Here is a 19,342-nt window from a genome sequence, read left to right as displayed (position 1 = left end):
ACCCAAATTAGCATTAGTTAGACACAAAAAATTCCAAACAGTTCACACGACATATGTGAACGCCTAAAGCCACATGTCCCGAGTGATGTCCCGGGAAGCAAATATAGCTCTGGTTTGCTGACGAGAAAGCGAAGACGAACTCTTGTCTTTTGGTTCAAGAAACCAAACGCCTGGTATTATGCAATAAAAATTGGACTAAACCGTTTTGCGCGTTAAGGGCACAAGACCTAATTTTAATTAAGTTTTGTTTTTTTGTGTTTCGAATTCATCTCGTCAGTAACTAGCACCATCTGGGTGTCTAGTTAGACGATGTATCTAAACTAGTACCCAAATTAGCATTAGTTAGACACAAAAAATTCCAAACAGTTCACACGACATATGTGAACGCCTAAAGCCACATGTCCCGAGTGATGTCCCGGGAAGCAAATATAGCTCTGGTTTGCTGACGAGAAAGCGAAGACGAACTCTTGTCTTTTGGTTCAAGAAACCAAACGCCTGGTATTATGCAATAAAAATTGGACTAAACCTGTGCCCTTAACGCGCAAAACGGTTTAGTCCAATTTTTATTGCATAATACCAGGCGTTTGGTTTCTTGAACCAAAAGACAAGAGTTCGTCTTCGCTTTCTCGTCAGCAAACCAGAGCTATATTTGCTTCCCGGGACATCACTCGGGACATGTGGCTTTAGGCGTTCACATATGTCGTGTGAACTGTTTGGAATTTTTTGTGTCTAACTAATGCTAATTTGGGTACTAGTTTAGATACATCGTCTAACTAGACACCCAGATGGTGCTAGTTACTGACGAGATGAATTCGAAACACAAAAAAACCGATTTAATCCACCTAGCAGAGAGATGAGACATTTCTTACACATTCACACACTCTATTGGATTAGTTTGCAGAACTCACGACAAGTAAGCACCCAACTAGAGGTGGGATGAAAACAGTTTCTAGTCTTGCACGAATACAATCTCGAATAAACTGAATAAATTATAGAAATCAACAAAACGACCGAAATAAAAAAAAGTAAAGCAAAAAATGAAATAATAGGTTTTTAAATTCATAAAATGAATAGAAAAATTAATGTAAATCAAAATTATAATATACACGAATCAAATAAGATTAGGTTATTAAATAAAAATTAAGATTATATTTAGAAATAGTTATAAGATTAATAGAATAAATTGACTCATACTAACAAATTGAATTAAATAAAACGAATGACTGAACATTAAATGCATAAAATTAAAGATATGAATAAAATGCATCAAATGAATCAATTGAATCAAATGAATTAAATGAATCAAATGAATCAAATGAATCAAATGAATCAAATGAATTAAATGAATTAAATGAATCAAATGAATCAAATGAACCAAATGAATCAAATGAATCAAATGATTCAAATGATTTAAATGAATCAAATGATTCAAATGATTCAAATGAATCAAATGAATCAAATGAATCAAATGAATCAAATGAATCAAATGTCTCAAATTAATCAAATGAATCAAATGGATCAAATGAATCTAATGAATAAATGAATCAAATGAATCAAATAAATCAAATGAATCAAATGAATCAAATGAATCAAATGAATCAAATGAATCAAATGAATCAAATGAATCAAATGAATCAAATGAATCAAATGAATCAAATGAATCAAATGAATCAAATGAATCGAATGAATCAAATGAATCAAATGAACCAAATGAATCAAATGAATCAAATGAATCAAATGAATCAAATGAATCAAATGAATCAAATGAATCAAATGAATCAAATGAATCAAATGAACCAAATGAATCAAATAAATCAAATGAATCAAATGAAACAAATGAATCAATTGAATCAAATGAATTAAATGAATCAAATGAATCAAATGAATCAAATGAACCAAATGAATCAAATGAATCAAATGACTCAAATGAATCAAATGAATCAAATAAATCAAATAAATCAAATGAATTAAATGAATCAAATTGATTTAATTCATCCAGTGAATACAATGAATCAAATTAATGAAATGGATCAAATGAATAAAAAGAATGGTTGAACAAAATGAATAAAGTAAAAAATAAATGAAATGCTTAAATAAAACAAACGAATCAAATAAACAAAATGAGCTGAAGTGATAAAATGAATAAAAAGAAGAAAATGAGCAGAATTTAATACATTGATTAAAATGAAAAATTGAACAATGGTAAAAGGTTATAAATTAATATAAAGAAATAAATTGAATCAAATAAATTATTTGGATGGAATGATTAAAACTGAAAAAGTAGTCAGATTATTAAAATGAAGAATTTGAACAAAATGAATAAACTGGAAAAAATGAATAAAATGCATACAATGAAAACAATGAATAAAAAAGTTAAATGAATGATATGAGTAAAATGCACAAAAAGAGTAAACTGATCAGAGTGAATCCAAAGAATGAAACGAATAAAATAAGTAAAATGAACGCAGATGAACAAAACGAATAAAAAGATCCGGAATGAAATAATTAATTAAAAAGAAATGGTCATATATTTGAAGCTAAAAACATTTTTGAATAAAAAAAATGAATAAACTGGATTGTACGAATTTGAGAACCATTGCATCAGAAAGTTTTGAAATGTTTTTGAAAATCCCATCTTCTGAGAAAAGGGTAATAAATATGCAATGGACTTTCTAGGGCTTCCATCTTTTTTTAGTTTTATTCTTTTCGTTTTCATGCTTCTTTACTTGACGGCGTCGTTTTAAGATTATCTGGTGTTTCTACTTTATTGTTGTGCCTTAATTAGTTATCAGGAACCTGGAATGTTCAATTTGCTTTGGAATTCGAAGTTTACTTTTTGGTCACATATTCCCGAAAAAAAATTTATGTACAGAATAGAATTTCCAGGTCCAGTATTTTAACGCACAATTGAATACAGTAAAGTGAGACAAGGTCACATGTGCTTTCAAGGCCCTTGAACAGAGAACGACAGGGAGAATGCGATTCGTGAATGAGACAGGTAGATATTTCAAAGTTTTTATTTGCATTGAAGTAAATAGTGTGAAATGTCAAGGCTATGTCGATAGCATAAAAGCCGTGCATTCAGTTGATTGCAATGCAGTCTCTTTCCATTCATCCTTATAGCTTACATATTGTTTCGTTAGGAATTCTCGTGCAGGAAATATGGATAAATAAGTCCTATACAGACCAAAGAAATGGTTCAAACTACTCAGTATATCCAGATATGGACGACGATAAGTTAGAAGACACATTGTAGTTGCATCCCCCATCGAGAGTGGGTACTTTGGGAGACTTCTTTTCCTGGATCTAATTTGTGGATATTTTTGGTCTTTGATCCGTTATTTTTCATGAAAGTTCGTACCAATACAATGAATGTGCAGCTGATACAACTCATGGTTCATTCGCCTGCGCCACGTTCCGTCTTCCATCTGCACGCCACCATAGATGGTACGCAAAACCTTTCGTTCGAAAATTCCAAGGGCGCGTTGGTCCTCCACGAGCATAGTCCAGGTCTCGTGGCCGTAGAGGACTACCGATCTAATCAGCGTCTTGTAGATAATCAACTTCGTGCGCCGGCGAATTTTGTTCGACCGGAGCGTCCTATGGAGTCCAAAGTAGGCACGATTTCCCGCCAAGATCCGTCTCTGAATTTCTCTGCTGTTATCATTGTCGTCGGTTACCAGTGAGCCCAAATACATGAATTCGTCGACCATCTTGATTTCGTCACCGTCACCGTCACCGGGTGGGAGGTTCACATTGTCGTCTCTAGAACCTCTTCCTCTCATGTATTTTGTCTTCGAAACGTTGATGGCAAGTCCAATCCTTCTGGCTCAGCTTTCAGTCTTTGAGCATATATTTCATTCAAAATTCAATAGAGATACGAATAGTTTAAATATTGCACGTGGAATGTCTCTTTTGAAAATTTTCATCGTCAAACTTTCATATTACCCAGTTAAGCCAAATATTTTTCTGATATAGCCATGAATTTCCTTAATTATAGTGTAGAGAGAGAGATGGAGGGGGAGATGGAGGGGGGGGGAGGCGTGTGAGGAATGGCAAATGATGGTTAATGCAGTGACATTATTATGATATATTGATTTCTTACATTCTTATCATAAATAATGTAAGTAGTAATTTTTGCGCCATAACCAGTATAACCTAAATCTTGCAAAAGAGTTAAATTTGCGCTAGATTTTTGGGCTTCAAACATACAGTTGCTTTCGGTGACGCCACGAGTATAATTATATAAGAAATCTTTTATCTGAATTACTTGTTGATCTGTGTATTGATATACAATCTAACATTTCCCTCATGATTGAACGCAATGCCTAATCCAAGGAATAAATACTAGAACTCACTGTTTCTTTATCAACACATTAGTTTGTCTTTGAAGTGAACTTATATATTAATTTTTGAGAAATAGTTCATTTATTATAAAGGTAATTCACAAAATGTTCTCAACATCGAATTCCTTGAATCACGTAGATGTGTTTTCATACCCCGATATTCAAAATCGGTTTAGTTTTGCCCCTAAAACACCAAATACTCTGTATGAAACAATCTCATTGGTAATTGGTAAGCGCGGACTAAAAATACAAAATGTTCAATATCTCCGCTGCTTGTGCACGGATTTAGACAATCTATAGCTTGTTAGAAAGGTATTTTTACAAGCTTTCTATTTATGTGCAGTTTGTGGGACAAAATTGTATTGTTTGAAAGTTATTTGCAAAAAACCTGCCGTATTTTGACAAAATCGCCCATATCTCAGAAAGTAAACAACATATCGAAAATCAAAAATAATAGTGTCAAATGGCAACATTAGGCCTTTCATTTGAAACTAATTTCATTAAGATCGGTGCAGCCATTGCTGAGATAATTACATGACATTTTGTACATACATACATACACACACACACACATACAGACATTGTCTCAATTTGTCGAGCTGAGTCGATTGGTATATGAGACTCGGCCCTCCGGGCCTCGGAAAAAGTTTTCAAAGTTTGAGCGAATCCTATACATTTCTTTTGTAAGAAATGTAAAAAACAAAACTTAATTAAAATTAGGTCTTGTGCCCTTAAAGCGCAAAACGGTTTAGTCCAATTTTTATTGCATAATACCAGGCGTTTGGTTTCTTGAACCAAAAGACAAGAGTTCGTCTTCGCTTTCTCGTCAGCAAACCAGAGCTATATTTGCTTCCCGGGACATCACTCGGGACATGTGGCTTTAGGCGTTCACATATGTCGTGTGAACTGTTTGGAATTTTTTGTGTCTAACTAATGCTAATTTGGGTACTAGTTTAGATACATCGTCTAACTAGACACCCAGATGGTGCTAGTTACTGACGAGATGAATTCGAAACACCAAAAAAAAACAAAACTTAACAAGATTGGTAATTTTTAGTATTTTTTTCATCGCAACCTGTCAAAATTTCGTAGTTTAGAAATTCAATATTTCGAATTTTAATGGTAAGTTTAAAAATATTACTGGAAGTGTGATTGTTTTTAGTTTTAATCAATTAAATTTAAATAATTAATATTATTTGCAGCACACCCGAACAAAGCAAATCAGCTCAACTAATCTTGTCTCAACATCCTGGATCTGGCAATCAGCCAACCAACATTAAATCGATACAACCGCAGCAGTACCAACAACTCCAAATCCAGCAACACCCAACAACCCCTCAAAAAAGGACCACATAGCAATTACTGCTCAAACGAACAACAGGAGTTTACGAATGATGGACACATCGGAAAACATTTCATCGGCACATTCTGCCTTAAAACTTGTCTGCCACTATTTTTACCAGCGGTTGCCTTCCTGATTTAGAGAAATCGGAGTCAAGCACAAACGTCATATTCCAGCCTTGGTTCCTACCAGTTCCTTGCATGAAAATATCACGGCCTCCACAGTGCTCGTGATTCCATTCCAGCAGCAGCAAGCAATCACTATTCGAGTGCTAATCGCCAACATTTCACAGCAAGCTCAGCAGCAGAACCACCTTCAACCATAACATCAGAAAATTAAGATTTCCTCCAGACCATGACCATCATCCTAAAGGTCGGTAGCAATAACGTTCAACCGGCGGTACAACCTGGTCAGCAACCACAATTAGTGCAATAGATCCAAGCCAAATGTAGAAGACCATTGACCAACTGCAAAAAAGATAGCAGGAATCAGAATATATTGGCTCAAATGGCACGTTCCCCGTACATAGTCGGGGATTTGTGCCTTGCCGTGTGTTTTCATCATTTCCTGAGTGGAAGGAAAGGACAAGGAGGAGTGGGGAAGTAGAATTGGAAGGGTGGGAAAAATAACAGCACAAAACAAAAATAAACAACAGGTAAGTTAAACTCACAAGTAGTTCAACTTGCCTGCGAATAATCCTAAAGCTCTTGACCACATTGGATAAGAAACTTTAGTATGTCTCTGAGTTTCAGTCGACCAAACATGGTTTCGTCTATATAAGGACGGCTGAAGACTCGAAATCGCAATTGCGCTACCGCTGGACAGTTGCATATCAGATGATATGAGGTTCCGTAGTCGGATTCACAAAGATCACATGAAAAAGACTCAGCGCGCTGAATAGTTGCCATGTGATAATTGAGTTTGCAGTGGCCGGTTAAAGCCCTGGTCAGCATGCCGCAGTGGAGCTTCGAAAAATGTAAGAGATTTTTCGAAACCACTGGGCATGGTTGTTCTAGAAACGCCTTTGTTTGGCGACACGTTTGTAGATTTCTCCAATAATTGCGGTGCTCGGACAAAGCCCAGGACCGTATTTTTTCCCTTATCCAACTTGTCGAAATTGGCAGGGCGGGCTCAGGACCAACGAAGTCAATCGCTGAACCTGCCCTGGCCAATTCGTCAGCCCATTCATTTCCAGTAATACCGCAATGTCCGGGCACCCAGACAAGGTAGATAGTGTTGACAATGCTTAGTTCTTCGATTTGGGTTCGGCACGCGATCACTAGCTTGGACCGGGATTTGTCTGAGCTAAGGGCCTTGATTGCAGCCTGACTATCGGAGCAGAAGTTTATAACTCTGCCGGACAAACTCAGTTGAAGGGCCGATTGCACCCCGCACATAATCGCAAAGATTTCTGCTTGGAATACAGTACAATATCTACCTAGTGAGTGAGATTGTTCCAATCTCATTTCACGACAGTAGACACCAGCACCAGCACGTCCCTCCATCAGAGAACCGTCAGTGTAACAGACTACTTGCGTTTGTTGTTGTCTTTCCATAAAGCCAGACAACCACTCCTCTCGAGAGGGAATCTTCACATGGAATGTCCTGTAAGGAAAACTACAAGTGAGTGTAATATCGCTGGGAGCAAGAATATCTTCACCCCATGTAACCATTTGTGACCACAATCGTATATGACTGGTAGCAAGATCAACATGATTACTGTTCCAAAGCCCAGTAACCTGCAGTCTGTATGCACATGATAGTGCTTCTTGTTTTAAGTGTATGTGTAATGGTTTGATATTTAGAAGTGCCTCAAGAGCAGCAGTCGGAGTCGTGGTGAAAGCACCAGTCAACGCCATGAGCGCCATTCTTTGCAGATGGTTTAGCTTTGACTGGACTGTCACCACCTCTCCCCTCTGCCACCACACAAGGCATCCGTATGACAGTATTGGACGTACAATTGTCGTGTAAATCCAATAGATGTATTTAGGTTTGAGACCCCAGGTCTTTCCAAAAGTTCGTCTGCACTGCCCGAAGGCCATGCACGCTTTCTTGACTCTGAACTCAATGTGAGCAGACCAATTCAGTTTGGAATCCAATATGACTCCAACGTATTTGACTTGATCCGCACACAGTAGCTCAGAATCAAAGAACTGCAAGGGACGAACCCCGGTTGTTATTCGCTTCTTCGTGAAAAGAACCATTGAAGTTTTGCTTGGGTTAACTGATAGTTTAACTTGTCGACACCACTGTTCGACAGCTCTTAATGCCTGTTGCATCAAGTCAAAGATTGTTCCGATGCAAAATCCAGTAATTAGTATTTGGTAATCGTCAGCAAACCCGTAGGTTGGAAATCCAAGCTCATTGAGTTTCTTCAACAAGCCGTCAGCTACTAAGTTCCATAACAAAGGTGACAGAACGCCGCCCTGAGGACAACCGCAAATACTCAACTTCCGTATCTCAGCCTGTCGCAGTGACGAGCAAAGCATGCGGTTACTAAGCATTGCGTTTATCCAACCTGAGATACATGCAGGTATCCCATGACCGCGCGTCGCTTCCAGAATAGACTGGAAGGACACATTGTCAAAAGCACCCTCAATATCTAGGAATACACCCAAGCTAGATTGCTTGAGCGAGAAGGCAAGTTCAGGACGTACGACCTAGTTTTCCCTTTTCGTACTGGACGAGGCGGGTGTTATGGTCGGTGTTCTTCTTGGCCACGTACGAGCGCGAGGTGATGGAGTTTGCCGAGTACATCGTACCCAATCCGATCGTCATTCGGCAGGCGCGGGAGCAAGAATCACTCGATAACATCAAACAGTACTACGTCAAGTTCTGCAACCAGGACGAGAAATTGTGATTACCGTCGGACAAGCGATCATTTTCTGTCATATGATGTATAGGACAGTTGTCAACTCCAAGTAAACTCATTTTCAGAACTGTTAATCGATCTAAACAGGTACGCAAAACGGCCGGTTGGTTGACCGGCAGGATGTCCCAGGATGGTCACTCGGTAGCGGTACTGTCCGGTGATCTAACGGTGGAGCAACGGTTGGACGCTCTGGATCGATTCCGAACCGGACTAAAGAAGGTACAGATTATAACGAACTTTTTGTCCAGGGGTAAGTTCCACCACTTGATTCTGGCTACAGCACCAGGTTACGGAGAGATTCTTTCGTCTTAGGCATCGACGTCGAACAGGTGACCATTGCCGTCAACTTCGACCTGCCGATGGATCAGCAGGGACGAGCCGATTGCGAAACGTATCTACATCGAATTAGACGCACCGGTAGATTCGGTAAGTGTGACTCATTCTTGTGATCCTATAGATTGTATTTCTTCCCACTTCTTTAACAGAACGGAATCACCATCAACCTAGTGGGCAGTGATCGAAGCATGATGATTTGCAGATCAATCGAAAAACACTTCCGGAAAAAGATTCAGTTGCTAGACGCGGAGAACTCGGACGAAATTGAAAAGATCGCACCGTAAAGTGTTTTCGACCACCTACAGGTGAAAGGCGTAGGAGCTTTTTTGGGTCATACTTGTTTTGATTCTGAATTTATAATTTTATTATATTTTTTTTCTTCCTTATGACATAAGGTATACAAATGTAACCAACAGTGTATCGTAAGCTAATAAATTTACAATTACAATTTAGCTCTACCCAGTTCTATCCAAACATTTGAAAAGGGCCTAACTGCGAAATGTAACCATTAACAAATATCTACCCGAGCACGTACATAACGCAACATTTGATTATGAAGAATTTTGATAGCGATTTTACAACAATTTATAAAAGGGCCTAATAGACCTTTCTCGTCAAAAAAAATTATATGCAGAACAGCTTCCGTTTTCATCGCTGGATCGATTCTGAATACTGTCATGTTAATTTGGTGCCTCTATATATTGAAAAAATCAAAAATTCTTCGAACTGCCCATTTTACTCTGTATTCCCCTGTCCTATTTTACCTCGATTCTCCATACTTTTACACCATTTGGATGAACTTCGAGTGGGGAATATGAAATAAAGTTACGACGGGTAGCTTATAACAAAGTTCCAGTAGCCTACCGATCGCCGGCATCTATTTTAATCTGGCTATTCGCCGTTTTGTTTACTGGGTATGAACTCCAAGAGTTCATTCCAATTCGTCAAAAACATTGTTTTGACGTAGATGAACCCCAAAACAGTGTTGCAGAATATACCGATTCATCGATATCTAAACCGATTTTTAATTTCAATACCAATAAAGTTTCTAAAATACCGATTTATTTTTTCTTTTAAAAAAATAACGATTTTCATATAATACGATCAAATAATATTATGTATGGGCCTTTTTAGAAAATGTCTTCACATTTCCACATCAAATCATCCGGAAATTGATTCAGCAATCTGCCAGGTTACTATCAAAATTTCAAATGAAGCTCAACAACCGATTCTGAAATCGATTGAGCTCGGTAGGTTTGATTACATAACATTAGAATGATCTATTATTTAAAACCAATAATTTGCAGGTAACTTTTGGTTAGCATACATCTTCACACCGATAAATACCTATTTTTTATTTAGAACTATACCGATATTAGATTTGTTCCAGTACCAGTAGAAAGTGGAAGTACTCCGGAGCAAACAGAGAGAAAATCGTTCCTATGTTCTCTTCTCTTTTTTCTTCTTCTGTTAGCAAGCTGGAGTAAAAAGCAAGTATTTTTTGCTTCTGTTTGCTCCGGAGCAACTTCTGTGTACTATAGAACAAACTTATTATACAAAGCCATCTGACAACGCTGCTCTAAAGTGAAAAGTGCTGTTCAAACATCGATGACATCTTTTTTGTTTTTTTCCCTGTTTTCTCTACCTATCTGTTATGTATTTCATCCTGCCAAGGAATCCAAAAACATCAGCTGTCTCCCGTTTCCCGAGAGTTCGCCGACCAGTTTTGCTTTCAAACTGAAGAAAAAACTACAGTGTAACTTCACCAGGCACAATCATCAGAATGAGACGCAGGAAAATATTTTCATTTTACCGTTCAGTATGAGAAACATTTTACAAATGATAATCGTGTATGCCCAAAAGGTATTTGTGCGGATCTGCGAATCCGGTTTTTGTGGAATAATTCAACCAAGGGCTATGATGTAGCAGCGGTGGAGAGTAAGTCCAATCATACGGCTTCATCCCACCCCGGCAGCAGATGAGCGCTGGCGAATGTTCTCAGCCACCTGGAGGAGGAGGTTCAGCGCGGAAGAAATGTTACCAGACATCGCCGATCTGGTGTCTGGACTTTTTTGATAATTTCATAGAGATTGGGTGTGCAGATGGGCGGTTGGAATTCTGGGAGGGAACGACTGGTAACTTTAAGGTAAATTGTATGGAGTCACTTGTTTTTTATTACAACTATTGACGGACGTTTCATTGCAGGGTATATATGAAGCCGAAAACATCCACAACCATGGGGTAACTAACATAAAAGCTCGCCGGTGACAAAGTGATAGTCGCACGGTCGAGTGGACGAATCGATTCTCTGAGACTAGAAACGTACACGCAAGGTTGTCAGATCGATTGGGGTTTACGTCTGCATATGGGCGAAGTAAGTCCTATGTTTCAAGCATTTTTTTAAGCTCATGTAGGGCGCAGAACATACAGATTTTATTTGTTATTTTAAAATACTGTATATTCTAAGTCATTTAATTTTCAGTCTGCAATTAGCATTTCATCTAGTGCCTTAATTCTTATTCTTTTTTATCCCACGTACGCACCGGTTCGGCAGGAAGCATTAGTTTATTTCAGCAATCCGTCCACAGCGTTGCCAGCTCAACATAATGCATCCGAGGAGGAGCTTCGATGTATTCTGGAGTTTCACCAGCAGGGTTACCGGTGACATGTTTGGAAGTGGCGGGCGGTACAGTTATGACTGGCAGCCAGGGCCACACTGTTAAAGTGTTCCGACTCGATAGCCACCTATTGCAGTTCTCCCTAAACGGCCATTGCGGTCCTATCACATGTATTTTCATAGACCAGTGGCAGGTCGAGATGGGCGCATCTGGTCGCCAGGATGGTGTGCTATGTGTGTGGGGCTTGAACTAGAACAGCTCCTACAAGACAATGGTTACGAGAGTGTTCAGCAGGCAGTTGGTAAGGTAGTGGATAATTTTTATAGTGTCGATTGTTGATAACAGGACCATTTAATGGCGCCGCAATTAAATATAGAAAGTTACTAAATACATTTTGATAATAAACAAGACTTCTATTTACATTGCTTTCAATCAGATAATTTATGTTAGTACTTGTTTTTCCTCTTCTATTTTCCCATTAACGCCTCCAGTGACCGCGTGGATGCTTTCGGTCACGGTAGAATCCTCAATTTTTCCTTTTCGCCTGCTACCATTCCTTGACCTTTCGCGCAGCTTCTTGTGTCCCATCAAATGACTACGTTTAACGAATCTTTTTCTACACTATTCACAGCCATGGGGTCGTTCGCCAACACGCTTGCGATTATGCTGGGTCAAATGTGCTCTTCGAAGAAACTCCTGCCCGCTGAGGTCACATTTGTACGGGCGTTCGTTTGTATGGATTTGCATGTGCCGAGTCATGTGAGAATATATTTTAAACCCGCCACCAGACTTCACATCTGAATTCTCGATCTTTGCTGTGGATAAGTTTGTGCTGCGTAAGTTCTTTAGGTTCAAGAAACTTTCTACCACAGATGTTGCAACTAAATATTTGATGTGAACACGCTGGTGACGTTTCAAACTGCTGCTTTCTACGTAGCCTTTGCCACAGATATCACGCTTATACGGACGCTCGCCAGTATGCATGCGCATGTGGCGAGTGAGTTCAGCACTAGTTATGAATTCTTTGCCACAAATATCGCACTTGTGCGATCTCTCACCTGCATGGATAAGTCTGTGTCGCGTGAGACTACTGTTTTCGGTAAACTTCCTACTGCAGATATCGCAAATGTAAGCCTGATCTTTATGGGTAAGCCGGTGCTGATCCAATTGCTCTGAAGTGAAAAATTCTCTGCCACATATCCGACAACGGTGCCGTCGTTCGCCGGTGTGTATCCGTTTTGACGGCTTAGATTTATATCCTTGGTGTATGCTTTACCGCAAATATCACAGGAGTGCCGGCATGTACGCGCTTGTGAACTGCCAGCTGTCTCTTCTTGGGGAATGATTGGTCACACATTCCGCACTCATAGGTTTTATCGATGGTTGTTTGCAGTACGGTGGCATGTGTGAAATTGTGACCTGGACTTGTTGACTGTGTTGTCTGTCTAGAATGAAAATAGGGAAAAGTGCATTCGATATTAATATTTTTTTAAAAGCATTCTTATATATTAAAATCTCCGAAAAACGGGTTATGATCTCAAAAAATCTAACTTATTTTCGAAGCATATGAATAGGGATCTTTAATTTGGAAAAATTGTGCCAGTTTTTCATATGTATTGGTAGCGGGTGTCCTTACGAGTACACTCATATTATTCTTAAACCTTAATTATTCTTTTATGATTTTTAAATTTAAAAAAACCAAATTAAACTCAACCAGCAAACTGACAGTTGTCCTACTAAATGACGTATCTGCAAATATCTCGTTCGCCTCATTGTTAACCGGGACAGCACCCCACACAGCATGATCTGGTACTTTGTCAATCCGCTAGCAACCTGCCATCCCAAGTTTCATCTGCAAATTATGGTAGATCTGATAAGGCAACCTATAGGCACAGACTAACAGACATAACACTATGAGAGAATTCCCTAAAAAATATCGATCCAACAATTTTCCCAGAACACTAGCTCCACCTTTTATTCACGGTCCCAAACACTCATTTGCTGGTGGGTTACCCCTCCTGTTTGGGAACAATTTTCAGTAGTGGCATATCCCCAATATGCTTCTTCATATGTCAGTGGCGCCATAATTTCAAATGTGGCCACAGTCCCAACTACATATATTTAAAACGACCGTTAAAGCGAACGAAGCTTTGTTTTGTGAGTGTTATGTCTGTTAGTCTGTGCTATAGGGTCGTGCAAGTCGCATGGGTTTGGATGTGTTATTGTCCTAAAAGGAAACAAACTAAAAAATGTTTTTTTCGATAGTTTCGGGCCAAAAAATTGAAAAAGGACTGAGATATTAACTCACGGTACTAATCTGCATCAGAATATGCCTTAACCCGCACACCCCTAAAGATCCCTATTCAATGAAGCGGAATAAGCATATCACAACAACTTACCGTTCACCTATCTTCACCTTACCGTCGTTCGTAATATCCATTACATGATCAAATGCGCTGATGGGTTAGGCTTTGGATTCGGCTATATTCCATCGTCATTGAAGCTAGATCATAGAATCATGTTAATTTGACAGACTGCAAGTGTTATTAGTAGCACAAACAGCTAGCAGCCCAGCTAGTATTGTTCTTTCTGCTTGCAACCAACCTGGTTATATTGATGTCAATGCTAAATTCGCTGTTACAGCTGTATGATCGCTATACTGTCCCATTTGTTATGGGATTCGCTATTAACATGGGACAGTTATGCTTAGAGCACCAGATTCTAAAAGCGACCAATTTTGGCCAATCACTGGAGACAAAATCACGCGTAACAATTAATAATAAATTAAATTATTGCTGAGTAATTTTTGTTGTACATGAATAAAACATATCTATTTTCTCGTTACCTATGGCTAATTTATGTTGTCGCATTTTATAATCATTTATACTACTTTCAAGCGATCGATTTTCAAGATACGACTTGCACTTTAACCACCCCTTCACCGCACCATCAAAATATAAATAAGTCATACTCCTAATGAAGTAATATTTATTAAAACATTTACTAAATAAAAACATAGACCTGATAGTTCGTTTGCAAAAAAAACACCGAAGCACAGTGAGTTGGTGTTAAAACTCTATCTTTGATCTTAGTGCTGCAGGATTTTGCCAACATTTATACTATTTTCATTCAAAAAAAGTATCACGTGTACACTATGTATATGGACTTCTAAATTTGGTAATTGTTACGAATCACACTCGGCGTGACCTTGGGTACAAGATAATAACTGCTTGATCTCCCACGAGCATGGTCCTGCCTGAGTGTTTGCCTTGCCCGATACCGGGGTAGCCTGTCCTCTTGTGAATCGGAACCGCTGAACATTCCGATGAGGGTATGTCCAACGGTATTACGGACGGAGCCGATCGCTACACTATCAGCAGTAGCTGCGATTTGAGCAATTAATCCAGATGCCTGGTGGGGATCTACCATTGGTGCAGCGACAGCCGAGTGTGACGCAGGCTGGACCATCGGCTAACTCGATTCCGGCGAGGTGGAGCGGCTGCAATTGGTGCGGACCTATGAAGCGATGTATATAATTTCAAGGACATTTTCAACGCAATTACCAGAGATCATCAAAATGTTTCGTGGCTAACGTTGTAATTCAGCAAAAAAAAAAACAAAAGTTAAATTGATCGCAACAAATAAAATCGCTTTCTTCAACGAATCGCGGACAAGAAAAATCCAAATGCCAAATTTAACAGAACATTGCCTAATGATGTCAAATAAAAATGAAAGCCTAGCGAGCTTGTTAATACAAGATATTCGCGTTTAAAAGCGAACCAAATCAAGTTTCTCATACTGTGGTCGAATACAAAAAATTCCAAGTCTATGTAAACAAGCTCTGCGAACTGTCAAAAAGTGAGGTTAAACATTTTCATCCAATGTTCATACAGCGAGAGGTTCATTTTAGTTTGTTTACATTGCTAATGAATTTTGTACTGCGATTCACCACTTCATTTACCGCGTTGCCAAGAACTTAAGTGAAAATATTCAAAACAGTGCTGCCCAAGCGCACATTTTAAGCCCCACCATTCTTGCTGAGGTGAAAAAAATATTCAACATTCTTGCATATTTCAAATTTTAAAAAATCATTAAAAAATTATGATAGCTCCTAAAAATCTCATTTTTACGGAAATGTTCTTATAAATGTGTAATCTTTCGATTAAAAATAAGAAAAACAGGTGTTAGGTCGGACGAGAAAGGTCTATTGCCAATATACCGGGAGCAGTGCGGATAGAAAAAAAAATCTTCTTTAACGCATTCTAATAGCAATAGGAACTTCTTTCCACCTCAACATATATCTAAAGGTTTTTTAACAAAAGCATATAAATATAGACTCAAAACAAATTTTATAAATACATAAATTCTTGAGTGTTTTTTTCAAAACGTCATATCTGCAATGAGTTACTCTCTTTGTTTACTTTCTCTTCTGTTAATAATTCGGTCACTTTAACATTTATCCCTCAGCTCTTTGCATAATATGCTAGCTAAAACCACCGTCTTTTGATCTGTACTGTAAAATAAGTGAAAAGTGTTATAGTGACGCCGTAAAAATCGAAAGAGAAAGTATAAACAGAGAGTAACTCATTGCAGATATGACGTTTTGAAAAAACGCTCAAGAATTTTGTTTTTATTGCGTTATAGACTTTGCCAGCAAATAAAGATACTGCCCAAACGTTATTGCTTTCAAGAAAATGAAAATCGTCAAGATAGGTCCGGTTCGCAATGACAGGCCATTGCCGGTTCACGGTGACATTTGCTTTTTTCACTTTGCACGTCCCGTCCCAGCGCCTGACCATGTTCGTCTAGAGCACTCTAGTTAGAGTGTGGCCAAGAGGCCATGACGTATCCAAACGAACATGGAATTTGACGTATACACTGTGTACACAATAGAAATACGTCAAATTTCATGTTCGTTTGGATACGTCTAACTAGAGTGCTCTATGTTCGTCCGCATTTTTTTGACAGGGTCTTCTTATTCTTATCCGGACACGCTCTTTTTCCCTTTGGGGCAGATCCTCGATCTAAACGACCATGGAATTTGACGTATACACAATAGAAATACGTCAAATCTCATGTTCGTTTGGATACGTCATGGCCTCTTGGCCACACTCTAACTAGAGTGCTCTAGTGCAATCCACTACACCGGTGTCAATCAATCGAAAATCCCATAGACTTTTCTACAGCTCATGTACGTACACGCCACATGACACAAATACTACATTACAAGTTGGTGGAAAATAATAAATAAAGACGGCAAAAGTAAATGGGATTGTTTTCAACCAGGAAACATCATTACTTGAGCGTTTTTTTCAAAACGTCATATCTGCAATGAGTTACTCTCTGTTTATACTTTCTTTTTCGATTTTTACGGCGTCACTATAACACTTTTCACTTATTTTACAGTACAGATCGAAAGACGGTGGTTTTAGCTAGCATATTATGCGAAGAGCTGAGGGATAAATGTTAAAGTGGCCGAATTATTAACAGAAGAGAAAGTAAACAAAGAGAGTAACTCATTGCAGATATGACATTTTGAAAAAACGCTCAAGATTAGTGTTCGTGAAACCGGTCGCAAAGAACTCAATTATGGCGATTTCGCTTGAACCTGAAACTGAGTCAGGTTCTAACCCCAACTGCTGTCAGTTCATACATTTTGACAGCAGTTGGGGTTAGGAACTGACTCAGTTTCGCTTCAAACGAAAACCACATTAGTATCTACTGAATAGATAATCGGATCTTTTGGTTTATTCTATTTTGTTAAGTGAAAATTGTATTAAAATGCCTGGAAAAGTAAAAGTGAAGATTCTTGCCGGACGGAACTTACCTGTTATGGACAGAGGCAGTGACACAACCGATGCATTTGTAGAAATAAAAATCGGGACTATCACTCACAAAACAGATGTTTGTAGAAAAAGCCTCAATCCGGTTTGGAATTCAGATTGGTATAGATTTGAAGTAAGCTAGTTAACTTTTATAATTCTGTTGCTTTTAAACTTACATCTGTGCTATGATTGTTACTAAGGTTGATGACTCTGATCTCCAGGATGAGCCTTTACAAGTCAGATTAATGGATTATGATACCTATTCAGCGAACGATGCTATCGGAAAGGTTTATATTAACTTAAGCCCTCTTTTGCAGTACGTTTTTATTCATTGAAATAGGCGTTAGCATCATATTTTATTATGTACATTATTAGTTCTCTTACTTTGGATAAACCCGCTCAAACAAGCAATACAGGGAAAGGATCGGTAATGTCTGGATGGATTCCGGTATATGACACTATGAATGGAGTTCGAGGTAATAGTCAAGTCGCGAATTCAGCTTATTTTCCTATTCTAACATCTATTATGTAGGAGAAGTACATATCATTGTGAAAGTCGATCTATTTACCGATTTCAATAAGTTCCGTCAAAGCTCATGTGGTGTAAGGTTTTATCATTGTAAGTTTGAATTATCACTGTGAATGTAAAAGGCCTATTTTATTATCGATTCTAATTTTACAGCTCCAATCATACCCCATGGATACAGTGCTCAGGTTGTACACGGGTTTGTCGAGGAGTTAATCGTTAATGATGATCCAGAGTATCAGTGGATTGATAAAATTCGAACACCCCGAGCATCAAATGAAGCAAGACAAATTGCTTTTATTAAATTATCGGGACAGGTATGTTCGATTAATCATAAAGATTTTTCTTTAAAAACAATCCTGAATCTGACGAGAACATTTCAAATGGGCCGATAAACAAAACGTAAACAATTCCTATTAGACTATCAGCACCGGGCGTGGGTATAAGCAATTTACTAACCGTCATCATAACACGACACCGCACCGGCGGTTGGTAAACAGGTTGGGAAATGGAAACTTATCGTTTCGGTTTACAGCGAGTATCTATATTTGGTAACTCCTTCCAACCGACGCCAACGTTGCTATTGGCAGAAAGGAGGCAAAACAAAGGAAAATGTAAAAAATAGGATCTCGCGATAAATGTTATGCAGAAGCTCGTGCAGAAGTGTTCTGCGTGAATTTTGATTCGACTCGTGAAAGATTTTTATTTTAAATAAAATTATGGATTGAGCTCAATAAATAAAACTATCGGTTGTGAGACAATAAATTATTTGATTGAATTCAATAACATTTTTTTAAAGTTTACAGAAATTAAAACAATTATTGAAATTAAAAGTTTATGGTAACTTTAATGAAAATATACTTTCAAACCTCGATTCACACCAATTATTTTGTCGTTTGATACAATGAACAGTATTTGTTTGTATTGAATTACCCACTGTTTTGATTATGCTGTATGTTTTCTGCGTGGAAGTAAAAATTAGTGCATCTAAGCAGCTTGGATTGAACTGGAAGATGTAGCATGATGTCAAGCTGGGCATGATGTGTCCCAGTATCCGATTGATGAGATGCTAGCAAAAAGCGGAATTTCATTGGCTTTGAAGCTTGTAAAAGCCCGAAAAATTTTATATGTGGAGTCCAATACGAAAGCTAATGATAGTGTCCAACGAAAATCGAAAATCGCTGCGAACAAATGGTGATGATTGTGGGGACTGTGGAAACTAAGATTCGAGAAGAAAGAAAATCCGTGTATTTTTCTCGCGCAAAGTTTTTAAGTCAGGACCAGTAGTAAAAAGAAGATCACAACGATAATGGTTTATCACGCACACACACACTGCAGCGCTTAGTCCAAAAACGCTGGATTTAATTGCTAATAGGTACGCATGGTAGGACACAGATCACACCTGTTACATCATCACCATCTCATTTCATTCGGTGGTTCATCATATTTTCGAGGGATAATATTGTGTTGTGGTGTG

At 38.3% G+C, this 19,342-nt stretch overlaps 1 protein-coding gene across 8 annotated transcripts in view; it reads left to right on the top strand.

Annotated features, from left to right (window-relative positions):
* Positions 1-16,704: 16,704 nt before the first annotated feature.
* LOC131678572 (C2 domain-containing protein 5) overlaps positions 16,705-19,342 on the top strand; it is a 1,698,126-nt gene continuing 1,695,488 nt past the window's right edge. For 6 of the 8 annotated variants that reach the window (XM_058958792.1, XM_058958791.1, XM_058958789.1 and 3 more), the window contains exons 1-5: positions 17,162-17,472; positions 17,540-17,655; positions 17,715-17,815; positions 17,872-17,958; positions 18,022-18,182. In XM_058958792.1, coding sequence (XP_058814775.1) covers positions 17,296-17,472; positions 17,540-17,655; positions 17,715-17,815; positions 17,872-17,958; positions 18,022-18,182 — 642 coding nt within the window. In that variant the 5' untranslated portion in view covers positions 17,162-17,295. Of the gene's footprint in view, positions 16,777-16,901; positions 17,013-17,161; positions 17,473-17,539; positions 17,656-17,714; positions 17,816-17,871; positions 17,959-18,021; positions 18,183-19,342 lie in introns of those variants that run through there. The other 2 variants (XM_058958782.1, XM_058958785.1) reach the window with 2 other exon arrangements.

Source organism: Topomyia yanbarensis, chromosome 2, assembly GCF_030247195.1.
Source record: "Topomyia yanbarensis strain Yona2022 chromosome 2, ASM3024719v1, whole genome shotgun sequence".
NCBI classification, from domain to species: domain Eukaryota; kingdom Metazoa; phylum Arthropoda; class Insecta; order Diptera; family Culicidae; genus Topomyia; species Topomyia yanbarensis.
This window is presented reverse-complemented; position numbering and strand designations above follow the sequence as displayed.